The sequence below is a fragment of the Papio anubis genome, chromosome 11, assembly GCF_008728515.1.
Source record: "Papio anubis isolate 15944 chromosome 11, Panubis1.0, whole genome shotgun sequence".
NCBI classification, from domain to species: Eukaryota; Metazoa; Chordata; class Mammalia; order Primates; family Cercopithecidae; genus Papio; species Papio anubis.
This window is the reverse complement of record NC_044986.1, coordinates 118,375,764-118,401,395: the sequence shown is the minus strand read 5'-3', so window position 1 is coordinate 118,401,395 and position 25,632 is coordinate 118,375,764. Positions and strand designations below refer to the sequence as shown.

At 42.2% G+C, this 25,632-nt stretch overlaps 1 protein-coding gene and 1 long non-coding RNA gene across 3 annotated transcripts in view; one reads left to right on the top strand and one right to left on the bottom strand.

Annotated features, from left to right (window-relative positions):
• TAF3 (TATA-box binding protein associated factor 3) overlaps positions 1 to 25,632 on the top strand; it is a 211,126-nt gene that overhangs the window by 9,183 nt on the left and 176,311 nt on the right. The window contains exons 1-2 of one of the 2 annotated variants that reach the window (XM_003903372.4): positions 1,866 to 2,257; positions 7,727 to 7,969. In XM_003903372.4, coding sequence (XP_003903421.1) covers positions 2,092 to 2,257; positions 7,727 to 7,969 — 409 coding nt within the window. In that variant the 5' untranslated portion in view covers positions 1,866 to 2,091. Of the gene's footprint in view, positions 1 to 1,865; positions 2,258 to 7,726; positions 7,970 to 25,632 lie in introns of those variants that run through there. The other variant, XM_021943033.2, reaches the window with a different exon arrangement.
• On the bottom strand, positions 581 to 1,776 carry LOC103887280. Its single transcript, XR_001906160.3, has 2 exons — positions 1,634 to 1,776; positions 581 to 794 (listed from the first exon to the last, which is right to left on the bottom strand). It is a non-coding gene; the product is annotated as an uncharacterized LOC103887280 (long non-coding RNA).

Here is a 25,632-nt window from a genome sequence, read left to right as displayed (position 1 = left end):
TCTGCACACTATGGCATTGGCTTGGCTGAGGCTTTCCTTGCCAAGGCATTCACTGCACCCTGGCTTTCATTCCTTCCGCCAAGTCCCAGGAGGATTCCTCAATGAACTTTCTGCAGGCTCATCTCTATTTCAGAGTTGACTTCCTGAGGAACAAAGCCTGTGACATGTGAACTTGTATATAGTTATGTGGGGGAATGTTCTTGTTTTGGGCTGATACATGTTGAGGTGTGGTGGGGTTAAGTGTCATGAAGTTTGCAGCTTATTTTCAAACTGCTGGAAAAAAATAGCTGTGTGCATATATAAATACAAAAGACATAGTAAAGTGGCAAAATGTTAACAATTGGTGAATCTAGATGAAGTGTATACTTGAGTCTATGATTTTGTTTCACCTTTTTCTGTAGGTTTGAAATTTTCCGAAATAAAATCCCCTCCCTTATACACAGAAAGGCAAATGAAGAGGAACAAACACCCAGGGTGGTGGTGGTAGCCAGGCAGACTTGTGAAATCCAAGGCCAAGAGAGTTTCAATGTTACAGAAGCATTCAACATTATCAAATAGCTACAAAATAATCAAGTAAGGCTAGGACTGAAAAATGTCTCATAAATTTAGCAACACAATGTTCCTGATAACTTGGGGACAGAGTGTCCATGAAGTAAATACAGGCACCTTGCCCTCTAGTACCTTGCTTCTCTGCAGATCACCATTTAGCTGAAGAACCATAGTTTCAGTTCTATTATTGAGTTTTCCAGACTTTCAAAAATGTGAATATCATGTTCAAAGTTCTGGAACAGTCCCTGTAGGAGGAATATAGAGCCACTCATAAACTCGGAATTTATTGAAGGAGCACATAAACTCTTATACTAAATAACTGTGATAGGTACAGAAGGGCATATTTAAGAAACCGCATAGTTCAGCCACTGCAATTGGGCGACCTGCAGGCTGAATCTAGACTAATCGTGGGATGAGTTTGGCTTTTGAGATGTGTTCCCAACTTTTGTATTTAAAAATCAAGATATTTATCCCTAAATCCCGATTTCTGGCAATACTTGGCTGGAGCTGGGAGAAGGCTCTGGGGTAGGCAACCGTTTCCAGGACACTCGGCCTGCGACACCGGTTTAAGGCTCCGGTTTGGCCTCTGTAGGCAGCTGAGGTACCCAACCCCCCACAAGTCACAGCCGCGATGCGCAAATCGCACACTACAGCCCACAGGCAGCTCACCTGGTTTGTAAAAAAAAAAAAAAAAAAAAAAAAAAAAAAAAGAAAGAAAGAAAGAAAAAAGTTTTAGTGGAACCAGGGCTGAGATTAGAATGACATGAGTGAGTCAGGAGTTTGTGGCATGGATTTGGATTTTTTCTCGATCTTGATGACTGAGTTTTTTGGGGCCCCCATTAATTTGGCACAGAAGCCTCCTCCTAGTCCCCGCCCTATTGCGAAGGGCTTCGAAGGGCATGCGGAACACCTTGGACTTTATTTAATCTTTACAGTGGCAAGCACCTCAATACACAGATTTTTAGCATAGGCAAGACCAGCGCAGGTCTGCGTTCGGCGAGCACCGTAAGTTCCCACGCCCGAAACTTCTCTCTAGCACATAACCCTCTCATATGACTAACGTTATTAATGCTAACTCTCTAACCTGTCAATGTCATATCCCAGATCCCTCGTTTGCCTCTAAAACACTGACGTTTTCGTCCCCGCTCTCCCCGAGGTGGGCGCCCCAGCACCTGCCTCCCCGGGCGCCTCCTCCACCTGCGCGCCGCACGCCCGCTTCCGGCCGGCTTCCAGGCCTCAGAGGCGATCCCGAGGCTTCGCTCCGCTCCGAAGGGGCGGGGCTTTCTCATCGGCGCGCTCAGCATTCGGCTCATGCTGCCTCGCTCCGGCGGCCGTCCAGCGGGAGGCGGAGCGAGTCCAAAATGGCGGCTCTCAGGCTGGCGCGTTCCGTGCTGCTGGGGCTTTGAGGTGGTCGCCGGGGGTCCGGGGGACCATTTCCCCGCCGCGGAAGCCCTAGAGGATGAATCGGGGGCCCTGCTAAGGTCTGGCGGCGGGGCTGGAGAGCAGTGGCAGCAAGGGCTGCGGTGGCGTCCACGCAGCGGGATGTGCGAGAGTTACTCCAGGTCGTTGTTGAGGGTCTCAGTGGCGCAGATCTGCCAGGCGCTGGGCTGGGACTCGGTGCAGCTCAGCGCCTGCCACCTCCTCACGGACGTGCTGCAGCGCTATCTGCAGCAACTGGGCCGGGGCTGCCATCGGTACTCTGAGCTCTGTGAGTACCGGGCTGGGTGCGGGAGGGCTGCCCCGGCAAGTCAAGGGTGACACCTCCGCTCTCCCTGTCCCTCCGCGTCCCCGGGGTGTGCATCCCGCACCCTGCCTCGAGATCTGCTGTCTCCTCGGCCTCCCACGTCCCTGGGCTTCCACTGCCCCTGCAAACTCTAGTCATCCTTCGGGTGCCTCTTCCTCATCCGCTAACTTCCCGCCACCAGCCCGGGAGCCGGGTCTTCGCTCCCAGCTCCACACCCTCCTACCGCTCCTCCGCCCTGAAATGTGCCTGGATCTCTCTCATTGTCTCCTGTTTGCTGCGGGTAGATCCACCCCCAGCGTGCCCTACACCCTCTTTTACCTCGGTCCTTTTTCTCCCTTGCCCGCAAACTACTACAACTAGTTGTCACAGGCGCTCCGTCTACCGGCCGTTTCTTACAAGACTGGCCATTCCTGAGCTCCTAACTACATAGACTCGTTGACAGCTCTGCTCCGTTAGGGACATTGCCTCGTCTTTCTGTGTCTGTTCGTTTCGTGAACGACATCTCCATTTACTGTTTTCCCAAGGCTGACTTTGTCAGTTTCGCTGATGAGATGTACTTTCACTTACGTCTCGGTTACCAGTGAGATGTCAGTTATCGAAGTAGGATAGAGGGACCGTGGGCAGTTGACAAGATTCTCCAGGTAATCTGGGCTACAGTACTTTAGGGTTTTAAGTGAATGTCTGGTAATATCTATAGCTAGTGGTATTTAATAATTTAATGGAAGGAAAGGAATATTTTAATAGAAGCTCCACATTATCTTGTTGATGTGAAGCATTGCATGTGTGTTTGTTGAGGAGAGGAAACTACCACTCATTTTAGTTTCAAGTCACGATGTTTAAGGTGATAAGCTGGAGAACTGAATGAAGTATCTCCTAGGATATTTTGTTTTGTTAAAGTGGTTCCTATACTGAAAAATTGAGACTCACAGACACGCTGTATTTCTCAGGCCCCAAATTTCGTTCCCTCTTCCACGGGGCGCCAAACTAATCTGTCCATAACACAAATCTGATCCTGTCATTATTCTTAAAAATATGTTAACTATACTTCGTTGGTTACAGGCTAAAAATCTAAACTCTTAGCAGTACACAGTTCCCTTTGTGAGCTAGCATTTTGCTTATCTTTTGCCAGCCTACCTAATCTGCGACCACGCTGAGCTACCTGCCTTTTCCAAAATGTTTTAAGCTGTCCATTCTTACATACATGCTGTTTCTTACCTAGAGTGTCTTTGCCCCTGGCCCACCGGTAGTACTACTTTTATTTTGAGATGCACTTATCACTTGCTCTAGGGAACTCATGTTATCTGCTTTCGTAATTCTGTGCATATTTCTTTTATATTATTTGTCATCTTGTTTTGTAATCACCTGTGTATGTCTCTTTCCCCTCTCCAGGAGAAAAAATTGATTATATTTGTATTCTGTAACCTATAGGGCCATTATGTAATAGGCACCTGAGAAATATTTGTTGAATAAATGAATGAACTGATAAACCACTACCCTAAAAGCCACTTATTGACTTTACATATTGAGTTCCAAAAATGTGTATGTTTTGAATGCTTGATTTCACTGATGCTTCTATTATTCTTCTTCTTTTGAGACAGGGTCTCACTCTGTTGCCCAGTGTGGAGTGCAGTGGTGCGATCTTAGCTCTCTATAGCCTCAAACTTCAGGGCTCAAGTGATCCTCCTGCCTCAGCCTTCCAAGTAGCTGGGACTACAGGGATACAACACCATGCCTAGCTAATTTTTTTATTTTTTTGTAGAGATGTGGTTTGGTTATATTGCTCAGGCTGCTGTCAAACTCCTGGGCTCAGGTGATCCTCCTGCCTCAGTGTTTCAAGGTGCTGGGATTACAGGCATGAGCCACCATGCCCAGCTCACTGATACATCTGAATGTGGAACCACAAAGTAATATGCATGTGTTTTTATCTTGAAAGTGCATCACCAGTTGACTACTCTTCTGGCTTTTGTTTCTTTTTCCTCTGGCCTGCTCTGCAGTGATTCTTGAGTATACTGTTACTGATAGGATAGGCTAGGCTAGGCTAGGCATAGTCCAGATTATGTTTGCTACCATGTATCTTTAGCTATTCAAAATGTCTCCTGAATACTAGTTATCTTTCCTGCCTTTTATACAAAACAGAAGGGAGCTGGCACTCCATGTGACTAGGTATTCCAGAGTCACCCAGGGGTCATTGCAGCTCTTCAGTGTAAACCTTCTTCCTAATTACCTAATTTCCATAGCTAGTTTCTTGGTTTCAGTGAGAATGAGATTGTCAGGTTCATTATGTCCCATTGTGATTTGATGACTTTTTTTTAACGCTAATTTTGGTATACTTATTAGATATTTTTAGATTCTTTTTTCTATACCCGTCTTATTCTAAAATCGAATTCTGTAACTCCAAGTTACCACTACAGAATCTTGTATTCCCCTCCTTTAAATCCTTTCTGTTGTCTTAGCAAACACTTACTGAGCACCACTTATGAACCAATCCCTGTACTAGACATTGGAGACATAAAATTACTAAGATACAATCCCTGCCCAGAAGGTGTGTTCAAGAGTGCCAGAATGTCAGCAAAAACAAACTGATGGTGTTTGTTTCTTCTAAAATAAATGTTCTCAAGTTAAAGCAAGTATTAGAAGTTACCATTAATTCAAATAATGAACAAATAATGAACTTCAGAATTGCCTCAGGGTAACAATTTCTCCAAGCTTTCAAGGGCAGATGTCCCTGTCTGTGTCACATTATATATTACATGTGTTGACATGCGCTGAAAGCAGGTGCTAAATCTTTCAGACTGACTCTTCAACACTAGTACTATAATGTTTTTTGTATGGTACAGGGAGTAAATGTAAAAGGAGTAAGAGGAGAGATGGTTGTAGGCTATGGATTCTGGGGTAGGATTACTTCACAGAAAAGATAAGATTTGAGTTGAGCTATGAAGTATGGTTGTATAAAGGTATAGAGTATTCCGGGTTAGAGAATCACATAAACTAAGCTGTCCAGGTGAGATTAAGCATAATAAAAGTACCAGTAAGGTGTTCAGCTCCCTGTGCAGCTAGTTCATTCCAAGGGTGTCTCAGGAAAATGTTCAACACAGTGAAATCAGGTTATGGAGGGACTTAAAAGCTAGACAAAAGAATTAAAACATGTAGTAGAAAACATTGCATACTTCTAAGTAGGGGGACAATATGATTAAAGTGTTATTTTAAGAAAATTGTACTGACAGTGATGTGCACAAGACATTGAAGTGGGCAGAACTTGAGACTATACTGAGACAGGGACAGTAAGAATAGAGAGAAAGGAAAAAAATCTGAAATCATGGTTAAAAAAAAAAAAAAAAGGTGCCCGGGGATGGGGAGGGGGACAGGGTTAGAAACAGTTCCAGGTTTTGGTTTGAGGCTGCAAAGCATATGGAGGAATTTAAGATGATTATATTTTTTAGACTGAGAGAGTAATAATAGCTTTAATAGGAATAGAAGAGTTGAAATGCCTGTTTACGTTCAGTAAGAAGAGTATTCGTTTTATTTGTTTTCTCTTTTTTATACATTATTAGAAGTATACATTAGAAGTAACCCATGCTTATAGAAAAAAAAAAAATCAAAAATCAAAGACTGCAGAAGTATGTAGAGTTAAAAGTCAGTCTCCTGCTTCCACCACAGCCCTCCCCTCTACTGCAGCTTCCATCCCCTTGAACTGTTAACCATTGGCTGAATATCCTTCTAGACGTTTCTGTATGCATTACCACACATGCGTCCAATTCTAGCAAGATTTGGATTCTTGTTCATTTTACAGTGTGATTTAATTTCAGACATACTGAGTTTGAAGTGATCAAATTTCAAGATTTCAGTTAAAAAGTCAGGATTTCAGTTAAATCCTTTAGGCTATTGAAAATCGGAAACTGGAATTTTCATAGACATTTTTAAAGATGTAGAGATCTTAAGCTCTGCTAAGGATAAGCGTAAGAAAAACTTGCTTTTGTAAAGAAAAAAACTCACTATATCTAACTTTTTATCCTTTTATTTCTGTTTTATGTTGTGTTTTCTAATTACATTTGAAAATTTATAGGTAAATTTACCTTTATGGCTGGGCATGGTGGTGGTGCACTGGTAGTCCCAGCTACTCGGAAGGCTAAGGTGGGAGGACGGCTTGAGCCTGGGAAGTTAAGGTTGTAGTGAGCCATGATTGCCCTACTGCACTCCAGCCTGGGCAGCAGAGTGAGACCCTGTCTCAAAAAACAAACAAAAACCAAACTTTTATGATCTGAGCCTTCTTTGTAAATATTCTTAGATTTTAGAAATTCATTTACTGGTGTAATTCATTCAGTAGGTATTTATTGAGTGCCAGCTATGTTCTAGCCACTGTTTAAGATTCCGCAGATGCATCAGGGAACAACAGAGGAAATGTAACAAACATTGACTTTGTCAGCACAGCACACTACTTATTTGATGATTAAAAAAAAAAAGGCCAGGCACATTGGCTCATTCCTGTTATCCCACCACTTTGCGAGGCAGAAGCAGGAGGATTGCTTGAGGCCAGGAGTTCAAAACCAGCCTGAGCAACATAGCAAGAACTCATCTCTACAAATAATAATAATAATAATAATAATAATAATTAGCCAGGCCTGGTGGCATGTGCTTATAGTCCCAGCTACTCAGGAGACTGAGAGGGGAAGATTGCTTGAGCCTAGGAGTTTGAGGCAGCAAGAAGCTATGATCATACTACTGCACTCCAGCCTGGGCAACAAGCAAGATGCCATCTCTCTTTTTTTATTTTTTCTGAAACGGAATCTTGCTCTGTTGCCCAGGCTAGAGTGTAGTGGCGTGATCTCGGCTCACTGCAACCTCCGCCTCCCAGGTTCGAGCAGTTCTCCTGCCTCAGCCCCCTGAGTAGCTGGGATTACAGGCGTGCGCCACCATGCTCGACTAATTTTTTTATTTTTAGTAGAGACAGTTTCACCATGTTGGCCAGGCTGGTCTCGAACTCTTGACCTTGTGATCTGCCCGCCTCAGCCTCTCAGTGCGGGGATTACAGGCGTGAGCCACCGCGCCCAGCCAAGATGCCATCTCGAAAAAAAAACAAAACACTACTTTATTATTATTATTTTTGGGGCATTTTCTGTGTGTCAGGTACTGTTCCAGATGCTTTTGATCATCGGTAAACTACTTTGAAATTTGTTCTATAATATATAAGCTGATCATGAGTGTGATTTTTCTGTGGTGTTCTGGCTAGTTGTCTGATCGTATTTAAGCTTGACCTTAATAATCAGCTTAAACATGATTCTGTGATATTCTATTTAAAATATTAAATTCTTTCCAATAACTAGGTTAAAATGTTTGATTCTGAGCTGCATATTTACTTACTACCTTTTTTAATATTTAAAAATATATTCACGGGATTTCTTCAAATAATTTGATTTGCTTTTGGCTTTGTTTCAGATGGCCGAACAGACCCAGTTTTGGATGATGTTGGTGAAGCTTTCCAGCTGATGGGGGTTAGTCTACATGAACTAGAAGACTATATTCACAACATTGAACCTGTCACCTTCCCACACCAAATTCCGTCATTTCCCGTTAGCAAGAACAATGTACTTCAGTTTCCTCAACCTGGAAGTAAAGATGCAGAGGAAAGAAAAGAATACATTCCTGATTACCTGCCACCCATTGTGTCTTCTCAAGAAGGTTTGTGAGTGTTTCTTCTTCATTTGTTAGGGACTATTTTAATGGATTTTTGATCCTCTTAGCTTTCCATGCTATGCCAACTTTATACATTCTGGAAACACAATAGAAACATGTACTGTTATTTACAAATTATTCGAACTCTTAAACCAACAAACTTGCAACTGACATTACCAGGCCAAGCCATAGTGTAATCAAGGTTATGTCTGAAGCATTTATCTCCTTTGTAAAGTTCGAGTAGAGGAAAATGGTGAAGCCAAAGAGAAGCCTTTCAACAGCCCTATTATATGAGAATGGGGTATTAAGTAAACTCGAAAACCTTTAAAACAAAAAGAAAAATTGGGGTAGCTCTTTCCTCCTCGCTTACTATTCAGGCCATGAGTTGAATGCCATAGCTTTATACTGGAAACAGTGAGTGAATCGTGAGTATTCACTGATATTGTGTAGACTTACTTCTGTTTTTTATGATGAGTAGAAATGTTTATTGTTTGATCATAATAGAACTTTTGGTTATAAAATGATAGCTAATCAGATACAGTGGTCAGTCCCATTGTAGAGTTCCCTTTTTTCCTGTATAATTTTAGATGTCGATCACTAAGTTCACTAAGATTCTGAAGAGATATTTAAGTAACTTGTGGTCTCTAATACAAGTGCGCAGTATTTTTTCTTAAAAGACTTGGAAAAGTTGCAATTAAGTTCTTTCATTTTGTAACAAATTCTAAAACCTGTATACTTCAGGACAATGCAAATGATGCCAGCAATTACTTTTACTTACGATTTTCTGTTGTAAAATACACATCACATAAATGGACCGTTGTCACCATTTGTAGGTGTACAGTTCTGTGGCATTTAGTATACATTGTTCTTCAACCATCATCCCCCTCCTTCTCCAGAACTTTTTTACCCTCCCAAATTGAAACACTGTTCCCATTAAACGTATCTCCCCCTTCTCCACCACTTCCAGCCCCTGCCAACCATTCCTGTTTTTTGGTCTCTATGAGTTTGTCTATTCTAGGTACCTTTTATAAGTGGAATTGTACAGTATTTGTCTTTTATGGCTGTCTTATTTCACTTAGTATGATGTCTTCAGGGTTCATTCATGTTGTAGCCTGTGTCAGGATTTCGTTGTGTGTGTGTGCTTTTAAGGCAGAATAATACATTATATATACGTTCCACATTTGTTTATCCATTCACTCACTGATGGACATTTGGGTTGTTTCAACCTTTTGGCTCTTGTGATTAATGCTGCTATGAACATTGGTGTGCAAATATCTGTTCCAGTTCTTGCTTTCAAGTTTTTTTGGGGTCTGTACCCCGAAGTAGAATTGCTGAATCGTATAGTAATTGTCTACTTAATTTTTGAGGAGGCACCACACTGTTTTCCACGGTGGCTGCACCATCCTCACCTTCCTATCAGTGGTGCTCAAGGGTTCCAGTTTCTTGCAATTCATTTCTTATAATTGGTTCTACTTTAATAGCATTTTGAAGCGTTACCTACTTGTCTCAGGAACTATGTTTAAATTTGGCATAAGTTGTTTAACAGTCTGTGTGTCAGGGTTGCCTCATCTGAAAAACTGGACGGATACTGGACCTAAGTGATAGGGACTTACTATGCATTGGTGGCTCATCATATAGGCGCTCTGGATCTTAGCTGCAGTGGGTTCTACTGAATGATACTAACACACTGACAGCCCAGAACCAAAGCTAGGACTTTGATCATAATCTACACTTAACTGCTTGGTCCTTTTTGTCTTATTTTTATAGCATGCAAATATTCCATAATAAAATTCTCTTAAAGTGTTATGGTTATCATATTTAAATACCAGCAAGGAAATGTAACTAAGATAGCAGATTTAGATTAGGTAGTGAAGAAGTATGAAAAACAATTTAGTGTTTTTTGTTTTGTTTTGATACTGACTTCTGGCTGAAATTACTATAGTACCGTAAATTTTTGTGTTTCTTTTCTGGATTATTTGAAGCAGCAGAAGAATCTCATTTAGTTTTATGCAAACAACATAAATTATAAACTTTTTAAAAGGAAAATAACATAAATCTTGAGAACACTACTTTTCATTTTTTATCTAAGACATGTGGATTAAGAAGGAAAAATATTGCTGGTTTGTAAGATGCATATAGTTTATAAGGATGCAGTGAGTGGTAGGCAGTACAGTAGATGCTTGTCAAAACCTTGTCCTCTTCGTAAGAAAAGGATGTAAAATGCAATTCTTTGGTTGCCATTTAAAAATATAACCATACAAGACTATTTCTTATCATTTAGAATCTGAAATAGTTTTTTTTCCTGGGTACAGCATGTTAGAAAGTTCCTGGTATTCTGATTAGTGGTGCAAAGTGAGGTATAGTGGTGAACCCCTTTGATAATGGTACTGTTCACCACGCTCTTTGTTTTCCTTTTACTTCCTTAAGGGCCACAGACAGGCTAGACTTTGGTCTTAAAATATTATTAGCAAGGTCCTGCCATGGGATTCCCTCTTATCAGCCACTGAACTTGGTTCGTGTCAGGAAAAGCCTGTGAATGTCTCCCTGCATAGCACCTGGAGCTGGCAAGTGTGTACGCATAGAAGGCCTGAAGGGGCAGCAGGCTGTGAGAGGCGCAGCATGGACCTCACGGCGTCCCTGAGACATGACTCAGCGAGTCACTGAGTTTCTAGTCTTCCCAAGTCACTTTACCTTTCTGAACTTTATATTCGTCATCTGTAAAATCAGTGTAATAACACCTACCACATTGGGGAAATGGGGAATCAAGTGTTTTTGTTGTTGTTGTTGTTAACACATTTATATAAAATTGGACAGTGTTTAACATATAAAATATGTAACAGTGGGCCAGGTGTGATGGCTTATGCACTTTGGAAGGCTGAAGCTTGAGCCCAGGCGTTTGATACCAGCCTGGGCAATGTCATGAGACCTCATCTCTACTGAAAATAAAAAACTTAGCTGGGCATGGTGGTGCACACTTGTAGTCCCAGCTATCGGGAGTCTGAGGTGGGAGGATCTCTTGAGCCCAGGGGTCAAGGCTTTGGTGAGCCACGATCACACCACAGCACTCTAGCCTGAGTGACAGCGAGAACCTGTCTCGAAAAAATTAAACACATGACAGCAAATGTTAGTTCTCTTCCCTTTTTTCTTTTCTTGCTCTCAAAGAATTTACTTTTGCACTGAAATACAATATACATTAGTGAACTGACGCTATAAGGGGAATCAGTGTCAAGCCACGTTCAGTGGCACACCCATAGTCCTAGCTACTTGGAAGGCCGAGGCAGGAGGATCGCTTGAGCCCAGAAGTTTGAGGCTGTAGTGCGCAGTGATTGAGCCTGTGGATGCCCATTGCACTTCAGCCTGGACAACACAGCAGGACCCTGTCTCTGAAAAAAAAGAGAATAATAAATGTAGAGTAGTGTTACCATCACATGCTGAGGAGCTGAGGGAACAGACTTACTAGCTGGGCTGGATAGATACTTGACTGAGGAGCTCTGTGATTGTCTGCAGTGTGAAGATGACAGAGGAGGAGATGATGTGGAAGGAGTTATTGCCTGCTGTATCTGATTATATGTTTAGAAGTGAGACCTCTTTGAAAATATTTTATACATGCATATTTTTGCTTGGACTGTTACAGTTCTGATGGCTGGTACCCAGTGTGTTTTATCCAAGAACATTCTCTCCCCAGCTTGCCATACATATTTTCAGATTCACACCAATACCATATTTTTTTGCTTCCTATTTTATTGTGCTGAGGAATGTCTGAAAATAGTACAGCGTACTATGCCAAAGTCATTGTTGGTTCTCACAATGTGGTCTCTAGATCACTGGTCAATGAGGGTCTTCTGGGGCGGGTATGTTGATTGGTTCAAAATATTTGCATAAGAGAGAAATATAGGCTGGGCACAGTGGCTCACACCTGTAATTCTAGCACTTTGGGAGGCCGAGGTTGGCGGATCACTTGAGGTCAGGAGTTCAAGACCAGCCTGGCCAACATGGTGAAAGCCCGCCTCTACTGAAAATACAAAAATTAGCTGGGTGTGGTGGTGGATGCCTGTAGTCCCAGCTACTTGGGAGGCTGAAATGGGAGAATCACTTGAATCCGGGAGGCAGAGGTTGCAGTGAGCTGGGATCGTGCCACTGCACTCCAGCCTGGGTGATAGAGTGAGACTCCATCTCAAAAAAAAAAAAGGAATATAAACCATGTACCCTGACTTATTGCAGGAAACTTACCAAGCTCAGCTTAAACTTGGTAAAGATACTGTGAGGTTGCCACTTTTAGAGTTTCTATTTTTTAAAAATTTAAAATAGACTATTTTTTAGAACAGTTTTGATTTACAGAAAAAATTGAGAAGTTAGTATGGAGAGTTCACTCACATCTGAACCATTTCTTCTGTTATTAACCTTTTACGTGACTGTGGTACGTGTATCACAATGAATGGACAATATTGACACGTTATTATTAAGTGATGCCCCACTGTATTGACATTTCTTTAGTTTTTACTGGATGTCCTTTTTCTGTTTCCAGATCCCATCCAGGATATCATATTGTGTTTGGTTGTCACGTCTCCTTTGACTTTCCTTGGCTGTGACAATTTTTCAGACTTTTCTTGTTTTGATGACCTTGACAGTTTTGAGGATTATTGGTTAGGTATATTGTCGGATGCCCCTCTAGTGGAATTTTTCTGATGTTTTCCTCATGATTAGACTGGGGTTATGAGATCTTAGGGATAAAGACCACAGAGGTCAAGTGCATTTTAATCACATCATATCACAGGTCTATCCTGTCAATGTAATTTATCACTGTTGATATTGATGGTGATCACGTGGCTGGGGTAATGTTTATCTGGTTTCTCCACAGTAAAGTTTCTCTTCTATCTCCTCTTCCCCTACTGTGCTCTTTGGAAAGAAGTCACTCTGCGTAGCCAGCACTTAAGGAAAAGGAGTCATGCGTCCCGCTTCGAAGGTGGAATATCTGCATACGTTGTTAGGAACTCTTCTGCATGGGGATTTCTCTCTTTCCCCACTAAGATTTCTATTATGATGATGAAACCCTTTAAAAAGTAAACATTTACATGTTTGAAAAAATTAACAAAAGTAATACAAACTTGCTGAAAAAATATATTGCCAAGTGAATTTGTTATGAAATGAAAGTGTCTCTTCACTTCCCTTCTTCCCCCTTCCCAAGAATGACCTAGTTCGGCAGATGGGGCTCCTCTGCATCTTCCCGTGTGACCTTTTGCACTCCTTGGACTCAAGAATCTGTGTCCACTTCAATACCTGCCATTTCTTTCTCAAGCTCCTGCCATCCTTTTCTTGAAGCAGTTCTTGCTGTGAACACCAATTACTATCTAAATGGTTGATCTGAAGGAAATTTAAACCTTTTCTCCCAGTTCAAGAAACAGAACTTTACCAGCTGTCTCAGAATACCTTCTATGTGCCCAACCCCACCCCGGCCCCTTCCTCCCTCCCTCCAAAAATAACCAACCACTGTCCTGACTTTATAGGAATTACTTCTTAGCTTTATGGTCTTATCAGCCAAATGCGTATCCCTAGACACATTAATGTTCTTCACACATGCACACCCTTTTTCACTTTGCAGGTCTTTTTTTTTTTTTTTTTTTTTTGAGACAGAGTCTTGCTCTGTCATCCAGGCTGGAGTGCAGTGGCATGATCTTGGCTCACTGCAACCTCCACCTCCCAGGGTCAAGCGATTCTCCTGCCTCAGCCTCCTGAGGAGCTGGGATTACAGGTGCATGCCACCGTGGCTGGCTAATTTTTGTATTTTTTGGTAGAGATGGGGTTTCACCATGTTGGCCAGGCTGGTCTCAAACTCCTGACCTCAAGTGATCCACCAGCCTCGGCCTCCCAAAGTGCTGGGATTACAGGTATGAGCCACCCTGCCCAGCCATGTCATTTACCTTTTAGTTTGCGACTCTCCTTCCATTCCTTTCTTTGTCTTAGAGTTTATATGTTAGAAATCTGGGCTGTTTGATCTACAGAGTGCCCCACAGTTGGATGTTGCGTAGTGTGCATTCATAGTGCAGCCCAGTGTGTTTCTCAAAATTGGCAGCAAGAATCCGAGGCTTGACCAGATTTAGGTTTGGCAAGATATCAGCTCATGATGTCCAGTTTTCCCTTTTGTTGATGTTAGCAGTGCTGATGCTCAGTGCCTGGATCCATTAATTCATTAGGGGTTGCAAAGTAATGATAATACTAGCACTTTGTTTTTAGTTCATTCTTAGTTGAAATAACTTTATAAGAAAATCCTTTTCCTCATCCGCTGTTTAGTAACTTAATGGCATCGTTTATGTAGGGAAAGCAGGGTTAATGCTTAATTTTTTTTCATATGGCATACCCAGTTTTCATGGGAATAAATTGGTTCCTTGTCATCCTTAGAAGGTGACTAGTTTCGTTTAATACTCTATCATTATGAACTCACAGATTTAAACATACTTGACAGATTTCATTCATTACTTTTTTTTTTTTTTTGGAGACAGAGTCTCACTCTGTCGCCCAGGCTGGAGTGCAGCGGTGCGACCTGCTCACTGCAGCCTCCGCCTCCCAGGTTCAAGCGATTCTCCTGCCTCAGCCTCCTGAGTCGTTGGGACTACAGGTGCCCGCCACCACGCCCAGCTAATTTTTGTATTTTTAGTGGAGACGAGGTTTCACCATGTTGGCCAGGCTGGTCTTGATCTCTTGATCTCATGAACAACCCGCCTCGGCCTCCCAAAGTGCTGGGATTACAGGCATGAGCTACCGCGCCCGGCCTCATTACAGTTTTTTACCTGTATTGTAGCTTCAATTGTTGCATCTTTGGCCAGTGGCAGCTTCTTCACCCTTGCTTCTGAGTGCTTTTGACATGACCTGAATTGGCTTTGGTGACGTCCTCCCTCTCTGGTGTACCAAAATGTTCTCGACTCAGCATGTATAGTCATGTTCTATGCTTGGTGTAAGTTATCTGTCCAGGAAACCCTGGTTTCTTGGAAAGTAGTATTGCTTTTCTTTTTTTAATTTGAATTTTTTAAATTATAAAATATCAAGTTATATTTGCATGTATTTGGGGGGTGCAAAGCGATGTTATGTTTTATAAATACAATGTGGAATAATTAAGTCAAGCTAATTAACATACCTGTCACCTGAAATGCCTATCGTTTTTTGTGGGGAGAACATTTACAACTCACTGTCTTAATGATTTTCAAATGTGTGATACATTATTATTTTTCTTTTTCACCATGCTATGCAATATATCAAAAAACGTACTCCTCCTATCTGACTGAGGCTTTGGACCCTTTGCCTCTCATCTCCGCATCCCCACATCCCCTGCCCCAGCCTCTGTAACCACCGCTCTGCTCTCTGCTTCCTGGAATTTTGTTCTTTTCATCCACATATAAGTGAGAACATGTGGTGTGTCTCCTTCTGTGCCTGGCTTACTCCACTTAGCAGAATTGTTTGAATTCCGTCTATGTTGTCACAAATGACAAAATTTCCTCTTTTTTTAAAGGCTGAATAATAATATTTTTAAATTTTTATGGATAGACAGTAAGTATAAATATGGAGTAAATAAGATATTTTAAAATAAAAGCACGCAATATGTAATGATTACATCAGAGTAAATTGGATATTTACCACCTGAAGCATTTATCATTTCTTATTTATTTATTTATTTATTTATTTATTTTTGAGACAGTCTCGCACTGTCACCCAGGCTGGAGTGCAGTGATGTGATCTCGGCTCACTCAAGCTCCGTCTCCTGGGTTCAAGTTTAAGTATTCTTGTGCCTCATCCTCCCAAGTAGCTGTGATTACAGGCGTCCGCCACCACACCCAGCTAATTCTTGTGTTTTTAGTAGAGACGTGATTTCACCATGTTGACCAGGCTGGTCTCAAATCCCTGGCCTCAAGTGATCCGCCCATCTCAACCTCCCAAAGTGCTGGGATTGCAGGCATGAGCCACTGCACCTGGTCCAGCATTTATCATTTCTTTGTACTACAAATATTCCAGTTATACTCTTTTCATTATTTTTAAATGTACAGGGTGCAGTAGCTCACACTCGTAATCTTGACACTTTGGGAGTCTGAGGCAGGAGGATGACTTGAGGCCAAGAGTTCGAGATAAAATGTTCAATAAATTATTGTTTACTTTAGTCACCCTGTTGTGCTATTAAAGGCTGAATAGGATTCCATGGTGTATATATATTACATTTTCTTTATCCCCTCATCTGTTAATGGACACTTAGGTTATTTCTATAACTTGGCTATTGGTAGCAGTGCTGCAGTGAACTTGGAAGAGCAGAATCTCTTCAACATAATCTTTTCAAGTTGTTTGGGTAAATACTCAGGAGTGGGGTTGCTGGATTATATGGTAATTCTATTTTTAGTTTTTGGAGGAAACTCCACATAGTTTTCCATGACTACTAATCTAAATTCCCACCAACAGTGTACAAGGGTTCCCCCTTTTCTCCACATCCCCGCTAACACTTGTTACCTTTCATCTTTTTTATAGTAGCCATTCTAACAGGTGTGAGGTAATATCTCACTGTGGTTTTATTTCTGTAATGATTAGTGATGTTGGACATTTTTTCATATATTTGCTGGCAGTTTGTATGTCTTATTTTGAGGAATGTCTATTCATTTTTTATTGGAGTATTTCTTTCTATAGGGTTTTCTTTTTTGGGGACCCAGCATTACTGCTGATTTATTACAAGTCCTCAAGAGGTCTTTAGTTTTTCTTTTCAACATCCTGTTCTGTAGTTTCCATGCCTCTTTTTGTCCACATGTGGAGGAGCCAGGCATTGGCACGGGCCATGCAGAGACTAGCAAAGGCTCTGAAATTCTTCTCCTCAGTGATGACTTGAACTTTCTCCTTCTCATAGACATTCTGGATGGCCATGACCGGTCCCGTCAGCTGAGTGGCCAATTGCAGTTCTTCAGCAGAACTGTCTCCCTTCCTGGGGGCCGAGGGCTTCCTGGGGAAGAGGGTGAGTTTGGAGCGGTGCCCCTTCAGCTGCTGCACAGTCCGCGTGGAAGTGGGGCTTCAAGATCTTGCCATTCCCGCTGGGCACCATGGCTGCCTGCTGCCCTCTGGTGCAGGACAACAGCCAGACTGTTCTTTCTATAGAGTTGTTTGGGTTCCTTGTGTATTTTGTCTCTCTCTTTTTTTTTTTTGGTTGTTGTTGTGGCTGTTGTTGTTTTTGAGTTCCTTATATGTTTTGGATGTGGGCCCCTTGTCAGACGTGTGGGTGCACGTGTTTTCTCCTAACCCACAGGTCATGCCTTCACTCTGATGTTGCCTTCACTGTGCCGAAGCTTTTTATTTTGATGGAATCCCGTTCGTTCAGTTTTGCTTTTGTCACCCTGCGCTTTTGGGGCCAAATGTAAAAAATAATTGGCCAGACCAATGTCTTATAGTTTTTCCCGTGTTTTCTTTTAGCAGTTTCGTAGTTTCAAGTCTTACATTTAGGTCTTTATTCCATTTGGAGTTGATTTTTGTAAGTGGTATGAGATAAGGATCCAATTTCATTCTTCTGCATATGGATATGCAGTTGTCTCCACGCTGGGAAATAGCATTTCAAGTACACAGTCTTGGTGCTAAGGGATACTTATTATATATAACTCAGTTGTTCATTGTTTCTAGGCAATAAGTAAATAAATATTTATATACATGTAGATGTGTGTGAATAGATAGATAGGTGGATAGGGTTCCTCCTGAGTTCATGCAGATTTTCCAGTTCATATTTAGGACTACAAGGTTTTTATTTTTTGTGTTACATCCATAAATACTTTCATCCATACTGAGAATTCTGGTTCTCAGGAATAAAGACGATGATAAAATTAGAATATTCCATAATTACTCATTTGCTTTATCCCAGATTACACATACAATATTGCTACTGATACTATCATTCATGATTACTGACACAGGTAAAAAAAATTTTTTTTGCCCATTCTGCCCTATGAAACCAATTTTCTGTGATTGTACCATATGTATCTTGTCAGATCATGTAGCTACTGTCTTGAGTTCTGCTACCTAATTTCTGAGTTTTTTCTGATTTTGATTTATATTCTTTTATGTCTTTTAGATCATTTTAAGATAGAACATTATAGATTCATCTGTGTTTTTGATTGTGCGTTTCTCTTGTACTTTCATTGTCTGGAGGGATGTTTTGCTATTTAGTCTTATTTTCCTTGTAGAAACTGTATGTGAGTTAGTTTTCTGAGCCTTTAGAAGATGGGTGTCCAATCTTTTGGCTTCCCTGGGCCACACTGGAAGAAGAAGGATTGTCTTTGGCCACACAGAAAGTACACTAACAGCAACGATAGCTGAAGAGTTAGAAAGAAAGTCACAAAAAAAATCTCATAATGTTTTAAGAAAGTTTACAAATTTGTGTTGGGCTGTATTCAAAGCCGTCCTAGGCCACATATGGCCCGTGGGCTGTGGGTTGGACAAGCTTGCTTTAGAAGAAGATTCAGGGTAGCTCCTCTGACTTTGCAGTGCTCCCTCTTCTACGGTTTTTGTGGAATATTCCAAATATGGGAACTTACTCACTGAGATTTACTGTTTGTTTTCCTCCACCACTTTTACTTGGATGTTCTCTTTCCTTCATGTCAGTTTTCCTTTTTCTGGCCAACTGTGATTCCACTGCCAGCTGTGTCCTCTCGGCGAGGCTCTGTCCTGGCAGAGAGCTGCCAGGGTCAGGTCTGAAAGCTCCTGGTCTCGACTTCCAGCCCCATTGGATCTCACTCAGCCCCTTGTACTCCCTGTACTTGAAGTGGTCCCATCCTTCCCAGCCTCAGCCGCTCTTCTCGGGTTGGCCTGCCGGGCTTTCCAGCAGAGGCCTGGTAGCCCTTTTGGGGTTTTCCTGTTTCAGGTCAGTCTTCCTGTCGCTTCTCACTGTTTCCCCTGCATAGATGCCTCATACTCGGGTCTCACAGCTCTTGGTGGCATGTTCTTACATGCTTGTAATTTGGTACTGATGGGTGTACTTTGTCACCTGGTTGTCCTGCGATCATATGGGAATTTGGGAAGATGCACGAACTGCCTTGCCCCAGCTACCACTTTCTTCCCAGGATTCCCCTTATTGAAGCTTTTTGCTGCTTCCATCACTGTTGGGCAATTCCTGAGGCTGCTTTTCTTCAGCACCATCATCCTCCCTTAACTCTCCTTATACGATAAGCTCCATCTTGGGGCCTTTCTTGGGCGTATCTTCCCTTGCTCTCCTACCTCTAAAACATTGGTGCTTCCAACATTTTATCCTTCACCTACTATGTTTCTCACTTTACTTAGTTTCAGAGTTGACTTTCCTACTCTTATAGTTTGAGCCCCCATCTGTATGCTGATGCCTCCCCAAACTGTCCCCCACATCCACCTCTCAGACCCTGCAGCGGGTTGCAGTTGGCCATTTCCACGTTTTCTTTTTCTTTTTTTTTTTTTGAGATGAGATTTCACTCTTGTTGCCCAGGCTGGAGTGCAATGGTGCAATCTTGGCTCACTGCAACCTCTGCCTCCCAGATTCAAGCGATTCTCCTGCCTCAGCCTTCTGAGTACCTGGGATTACAGGCATGAGCCACTATGCCCGGCTAATTTTGTATTTTTAGTAGAGATGGAATTTCTCAATGTTGGTCCAGCTGGTCTTGAACTCCTGACCTCAGGTGATCCGCCCGCCTCGGCCTCCCAAAGTGCTGGGATTACAGACATGAGCCACTGTGCCCGGCCCATTTCCACATTTTCTTACCCTGAATACACCTGTGTTATCCATCTCAGTTGGTGGCACCATCTCTACTCAGTCACCCAAACTGGAAACATGAGAATTAGCATTGACCTCTTCTCTCATTCTCCTTCATTCCTTATCTCTAATTCTGCTAATTGTCTTTTTTTTTTTTTTTTTTTTTTTTTTTGAGACGGCGTTTCGTTCTTGGTGCCCAGGCTGGAGTGCAATGGCGCGATCTTGGCTCACCGCAACCTCCACCTCCCAAGTTCAAGTGGTTCTCCTGCCTCAGCCTCCCTAGTAGCTGGGATTACACGCATGCACCACCACGCCCGGCTAATTTTGTATTTTTAGTAGAGATGGGGTTTCTCCATGTTAGTCAGGCTGGTCTCAAACTCGTGACCTCAGGTGATCCACCCGCCTTGGCCTCCCAAAGTGCTGGGATTACAGGCATGAGCCACCATTTTCTTTCTTAAAAAATTTCCAAAATATTATTCCATCACTTCCTTTGTTTAAACCTTTATCTCTTGTCTGAACTGTCCTTATCCTCAAAACAAACTAAGACAAAAAATTAACACATCCCACGTTATGAAACACTTTATTGGCTCTCCAACTGCTTACAGTTACAGTGAGCGACTATTTTTCCTCAAAGAAAAACAAAAATATCTATGGAGAGGAGTTTTCTTTTTTGCATCAAAATAAAAAGAGCTTTGGTTGGGTGTGATGGCTCATGCCTATAATCCCAGCACTTGGGAGGCCAAGGCAAGAGGATTGCTTGAGCCCAGGAGTTTGAGACCAGCCCGGACAACATAGTGAGACCCTGTTTCTATAAAAAATTTAAAAATCTGGGCAGACGCGGTGGCTCACACCCGTGATCCCAGCACTTTGGGAGGCCAAGGCGGGCAAATGGCTTTAAGTCAGGAGTTCAAGACCAGCCTGGCCAACATGGTGAAACCCTGTCTCTACTAAAAATACAAAATATAGCTGGAGTGGTGGCATGGGCCTGTACTCCCAGCTACTCGGGAGGCTGAGGCAGGAGAATTGCTTGAACTGGGGAGGTGAAGGTTGCAGTGAGCTGAGATTGTACCACTGTGCTCAGTCTGGGCAAAGAAGAAAAAAAAGTCAGCTGGGTGTGGTGGCTCATGCCTGTAATTTCAGCACTTTGAGAGGTTGAGGCGGGTGGATCACTTGAGGCCAGGAGTTCAAGACCAACTTGGCCAACATGGCAAAACCTCGTCTCTACTAAAAATACAAAAATTATCTGGGCGTGGTGGTGCGTGCCTGTAATCTCATCTACTCGGGTGGCTGAGGCATCAGATTTGCTTTAACCTGGGAGGCAGAGGTTGCAGTGATCTGAGATTGCACCACTGCACTCCAGCCTGGGCCAAAGAGCAAGACTCTGTCTCAGAAAAAATAAAAAATAAAAAAATTAGCCAAGTGTGGTGGCGTAAGCCTGTATAGTCCTAGTTACTCAGAGGCTGAGGTAGGAGGATTGATTGAGTCTGGGAGGTTGAGGCTGCAGTGAGCCACTGCACTGCAGCCTGGGTGACAGAGTGGGACCCTGTATCAAAAAAATAAATATAAAAAGGGAATAGCTGTAGTTATTCAAGAGAAAAGATGTTTATTCTTACAACTTAGATTACTTACTGATTTAATGGAGGAATGTTAATGAAGATATTTGCATGGCTTTCAGTTGCTAAAATAATGTTTGTATATGTAAAAGCAGCCATCAAATAATTTATCCTTGATACCACATAATATATTCGTAAACATTATCTCATTTAATCTTGAAACAGGTCCTAAAGGCAGATGCTGCTATCATTCCTATTTATGGAAGGAGAAATGAGAGTTTAAAAATCATAGTTGAATTAACCTGCCTCGTGCTACACTGGGAATTGGGAGCAGAGCTGGATTAGGGTTTGACTCCGTTCAGTGCTGTGTGTATGGGTACCTGGCATGAGTCGGATCCTACACAAGGAACCAATGTTGAAGGTAAAGAGATGAGTGAGATATTCCTCTCTCCCCATTTTGGCCTTTCTGCTGTTGTTTGGAAGTTGCTGCTTGGCCAGGACTTTCTTAAGCCGAAGAGTACCTTTACCAAGCTAGTTTTCTTTTTTTTGAGACAGAGTCTCACTCACTCTGCACTCTATTGCCTAGGCCAGAGTGCAATGGTGTGATCTCGACTCACTGCAACGTCTGCCTCCTGGGTTTGAGTGATTCTCCTGCCTTAGCCTCCCGAGTAGCTGAAGTTACAGGTGTGCACCACCACACCTGGCTAATTTTTGTAATTTTTGTAGAGATGTGGTTTCACCATGTTGGCCAGGCTGGTCTCAAACTCCTGACCTCAGGTGATCCACCCATCTAGGCCTCTCAGAGTGTTGGGATTATAGGTGTGAGCCACTGTGCCTGGCCAAGCTGGTTTTCTTAATGGGCAGGCTTCTTGAATACCTTCTGGCCCCCTGACATCCAATGCTGCAAGCCTCCTCCACACCCAGCCTCCTAGTTAAGGATCTGACTGCCTCTCTGTTGGCCTTCTCAGATACCTTGGTGTTCATTACCTTGTCAGGCTGGAGTTCCAGGGTCTGGGGGACATTCCTTCTGTGTATCTAGGGAAGTTGTCTGGAGGCATTGCTTGTTTTTTAGTTTGTTTGTTTTTTGTTTTGTTTTTAAATCCAGCAGTATCTGAGCAGAGAATTGCAGCTGAAATCATACCAAGGGCTGATGTCGGGATGTGCCTGTGGTGTTCAGCACACATTTCTTGGCATAAACCTACAGGGCCCTGTGTGATCAGACTCCTGCCCACCTGACATGTTAGTTTCTTGCCCCTCATTGCTTCGTGCTTTACCTTCCAGAATCATTAAACTGATGAGGTTTCCCAAAAATAACCATGTACCTGTGTCAGCTCATGCTGGCATGGAGTTCTCCTCCATCGCCATGCCCACCCCAGCTTCTTTGAGCACCCATATAATACACATCTCTACCATCATGCTTTATATATTTTGTTATAATTACTGGTTTTATTTGTCTCCGTAACTTATCCAGGTCTTGCTTTCTCTTTAAGTCCTACACTCATTCTCCATTTCCCCATTTTTTTTTTGCAGAAAACCTATGGTCCTGCTACTCTATGAGAGTTAAATTCAAGAACGTGGAGAAACTTACTGACTCCTGTTCTTAGGGAAAGTTTTTCAGAATAATGGGGGAGCAGTCGCAAAAATTAGCTTGTCCATAGTCACATGGCTGTGAAGTGATAGAGGTGACAGTGGGATCCCAGGTTTCATAGTCTCAGCCCCATCTCCTGTGTGTCATTCATGGCCCTGGCATTATTCTCAAGGGCACAGAAAGAAGAACAAAGGCTTGTGTTGTGGCTCTTCGTTGGTTTCTTTTCCTTTCAAATTGGTTTCTTGAGTACAATTTTTTTTTAAATTGTGTTTTGTTAACATCTTATCCTTCTATTTGGGTTACTTTTTCTGCTTATTCTTGTTATCCTTAGGAATTATTTTTTACTGACAGCATAAAGATTGAAGTAGATTTTTTAGAAATCTGTGTGTCTTTTGCTTTGCATTCAGGCCAGCAAGATTTGGCGCCTCAGCGGAGGTGTATACATGTCCGCAGTCAGCATAGAGAGTAAAAGTCCCAGCATACACAGATTGAGAGTGACTTTACAAATTTAGAGTGGACTTTACCAAAATTCTCTTCCTTGCAAAAAAGTTTTTCCCTTAATCGATCTGAATTTATAAAAACAAAAGCACATTTCCAATGTTATAGTAAGAGGTTTTTGGATAGGGGAGTATTTAAGGGATTGAAAAATTTAAAAAAAAGTTTTAATGTTTCTAAATAAAGTAATTCTATGAAGTATCTTAGGAAAATGAGTGTTTTGATATTGACTATAAGCACCAAATTTGTTTACTTCTCTCTTCTAGGCATCCAGACCAAAAAAGAAAAAAAAAAAGGTTTTTTGTTTTTTTTTTTTTGCTTCTAAATTTAGAATTTGCCAGAAATTTAACATTTCTTTATCTGCACTTATGATTTTTGGAAATTTTCCCACGTATGTGAGGGGAAGGTGGGAATATCAAGGAGGAGCAGGCAGTACATGCTTGTGGCTGGCTCAGTGTAAGACCCCAAAGTTAGTACTTTTGCTGTAAGTTAGGAGTTAGTTTGTCTTGCTTTCCTGAATTTGAATCTGAAATTGAACAGTGTACTCATTGCCTTTTATTTAACTGATGATTGCATACAGCTACATAGAACTTTCCTATTTCATGTTTTCTTTTCTTTTTTTTTTTTTTTTTGAGATGGAGTTTCGCTCTTGTTGCCCAGGCTGGTGAGCAATGGCGCGATCTTGGCTCACTGCAACCTCCGCCTCCCAGGTTCAAGCTCTTCTCCTGCCTCAGCCTCCCAAGTAGCTGGGATTACAGGCACATGCTGCCTCGCCCGGCTAATTTTTGGTATTTTTGGTAGAAACGGGTTTTCGCCATGTTGGCCAGGCTGGTCTCGAACTCCTGACCTCAGGTGATCTGCCCACCTCAGCCTCCCAAAGTGCTGGGATTACAGGCGTGAGCCACCGCGCCTGGCCTAGAACTTTCCTATTTCAGATAAAATAATAGCAAGTTATTTGCTTCTTTTACAGTGGTTATATACTGATGGTGTGCCATTGGTGCCAAAAGGAAATTCAAAATAATTGTTTCCTTCATTCATTCATCAAGGAGCTGTGGAGAGCCTGCTGTCTGCAGGCTCACTGCTTATTTCTGAAGAGAGAGTAAAGAAATAGAGGTCCTTCCCTGCTTTCCTAGAGCTTACAGTCTACTTGGGAAAAGAAGGGCTGGACTCATGTTTATATACTATTTAAAATTATAATTTCGGATACTTAAAGGAAAACAGAGTGCTCCAGTACTATAAACATCAGAGGTCTCTAACCTAGTGTGCTTACAGGAATAAGGGAATCAATCAATGAATATTTTTTAGGTAGGGGGTTAAGATGATTTCATTATAAATTCTGTTGGTATTGAGAAGGATGGATTAGAGAGGAGATGTCACTGGAAGAGTCCTGATAGAGCTTGTGGTGGTCACCCAAGGGACAGATGATAGGAAGGACCAAATTTGGGAGCTATTGGATGGTCAGGATTTGGTGATAGATAAATTGTAGAGGATGTGCTACACAGAGGAGCCTAGGTTTCAAGCTTGGGAGATTGGCTGGGTAGTCAGGTAGCTAAATATCCAGATCTTAAACAGACTGGCCAGATCTGGAGTGAGAATTTAGAATGGACCTTATAGTCTGCAGGCAATCCTCTAACAAAACTTTTTATTTTTTTAAAATAAGAATCAGGTAGAGCTCAGGATTGTAAAACATGACAGGAACCTGGTACCCAGGGCAGACTTGGTTGCTTATGTTAAGGACAGCGGGTATACTTGCTTTAAATCAGGTGGATGGTGGGCTTTTACCAAATGACTGCCTATGTTGGCCAGGCAGGACGCATGTGGGAGGCAGATGCCCTCCTATCATTCATTGAGTTGTGTGAGTACCCCGTTTAAAGATGGCCCTGTTTGTCATTGTAGGATATTGAATTAATATTCTCTTTTTTTCTTTTTTTTTTGGAGGCAGTCTTCCTCTGTCACCCAGGCTGAAGTGCAGTGGCACGATCATAGTTCACTGCAACATCTGCCTCCCAGGCTCAAGCAATCCTACCAATAGCTGGGATCACAGACATGCACCACCACACTCAACTAATTTTTAAATTATTTGTAGAGATGAGGTTTCACTATGTTGCCCAGGCTGGTCTCAAACTGCAAGGCTCAACCAATCTTCCAGCCTTGACCTGCCAAAGTGCTGGGATTACAGATGTGTGCCACCACACCCAGGCTTGAATTAATATTCTTTGAGTTCCTAGAACAGAATTGCTGTAAAATAAGAACTAAAATCAGTTTTGTTCTAAAAGATTAAACACTAACCTTAAATTTTTTAGATGAGGGC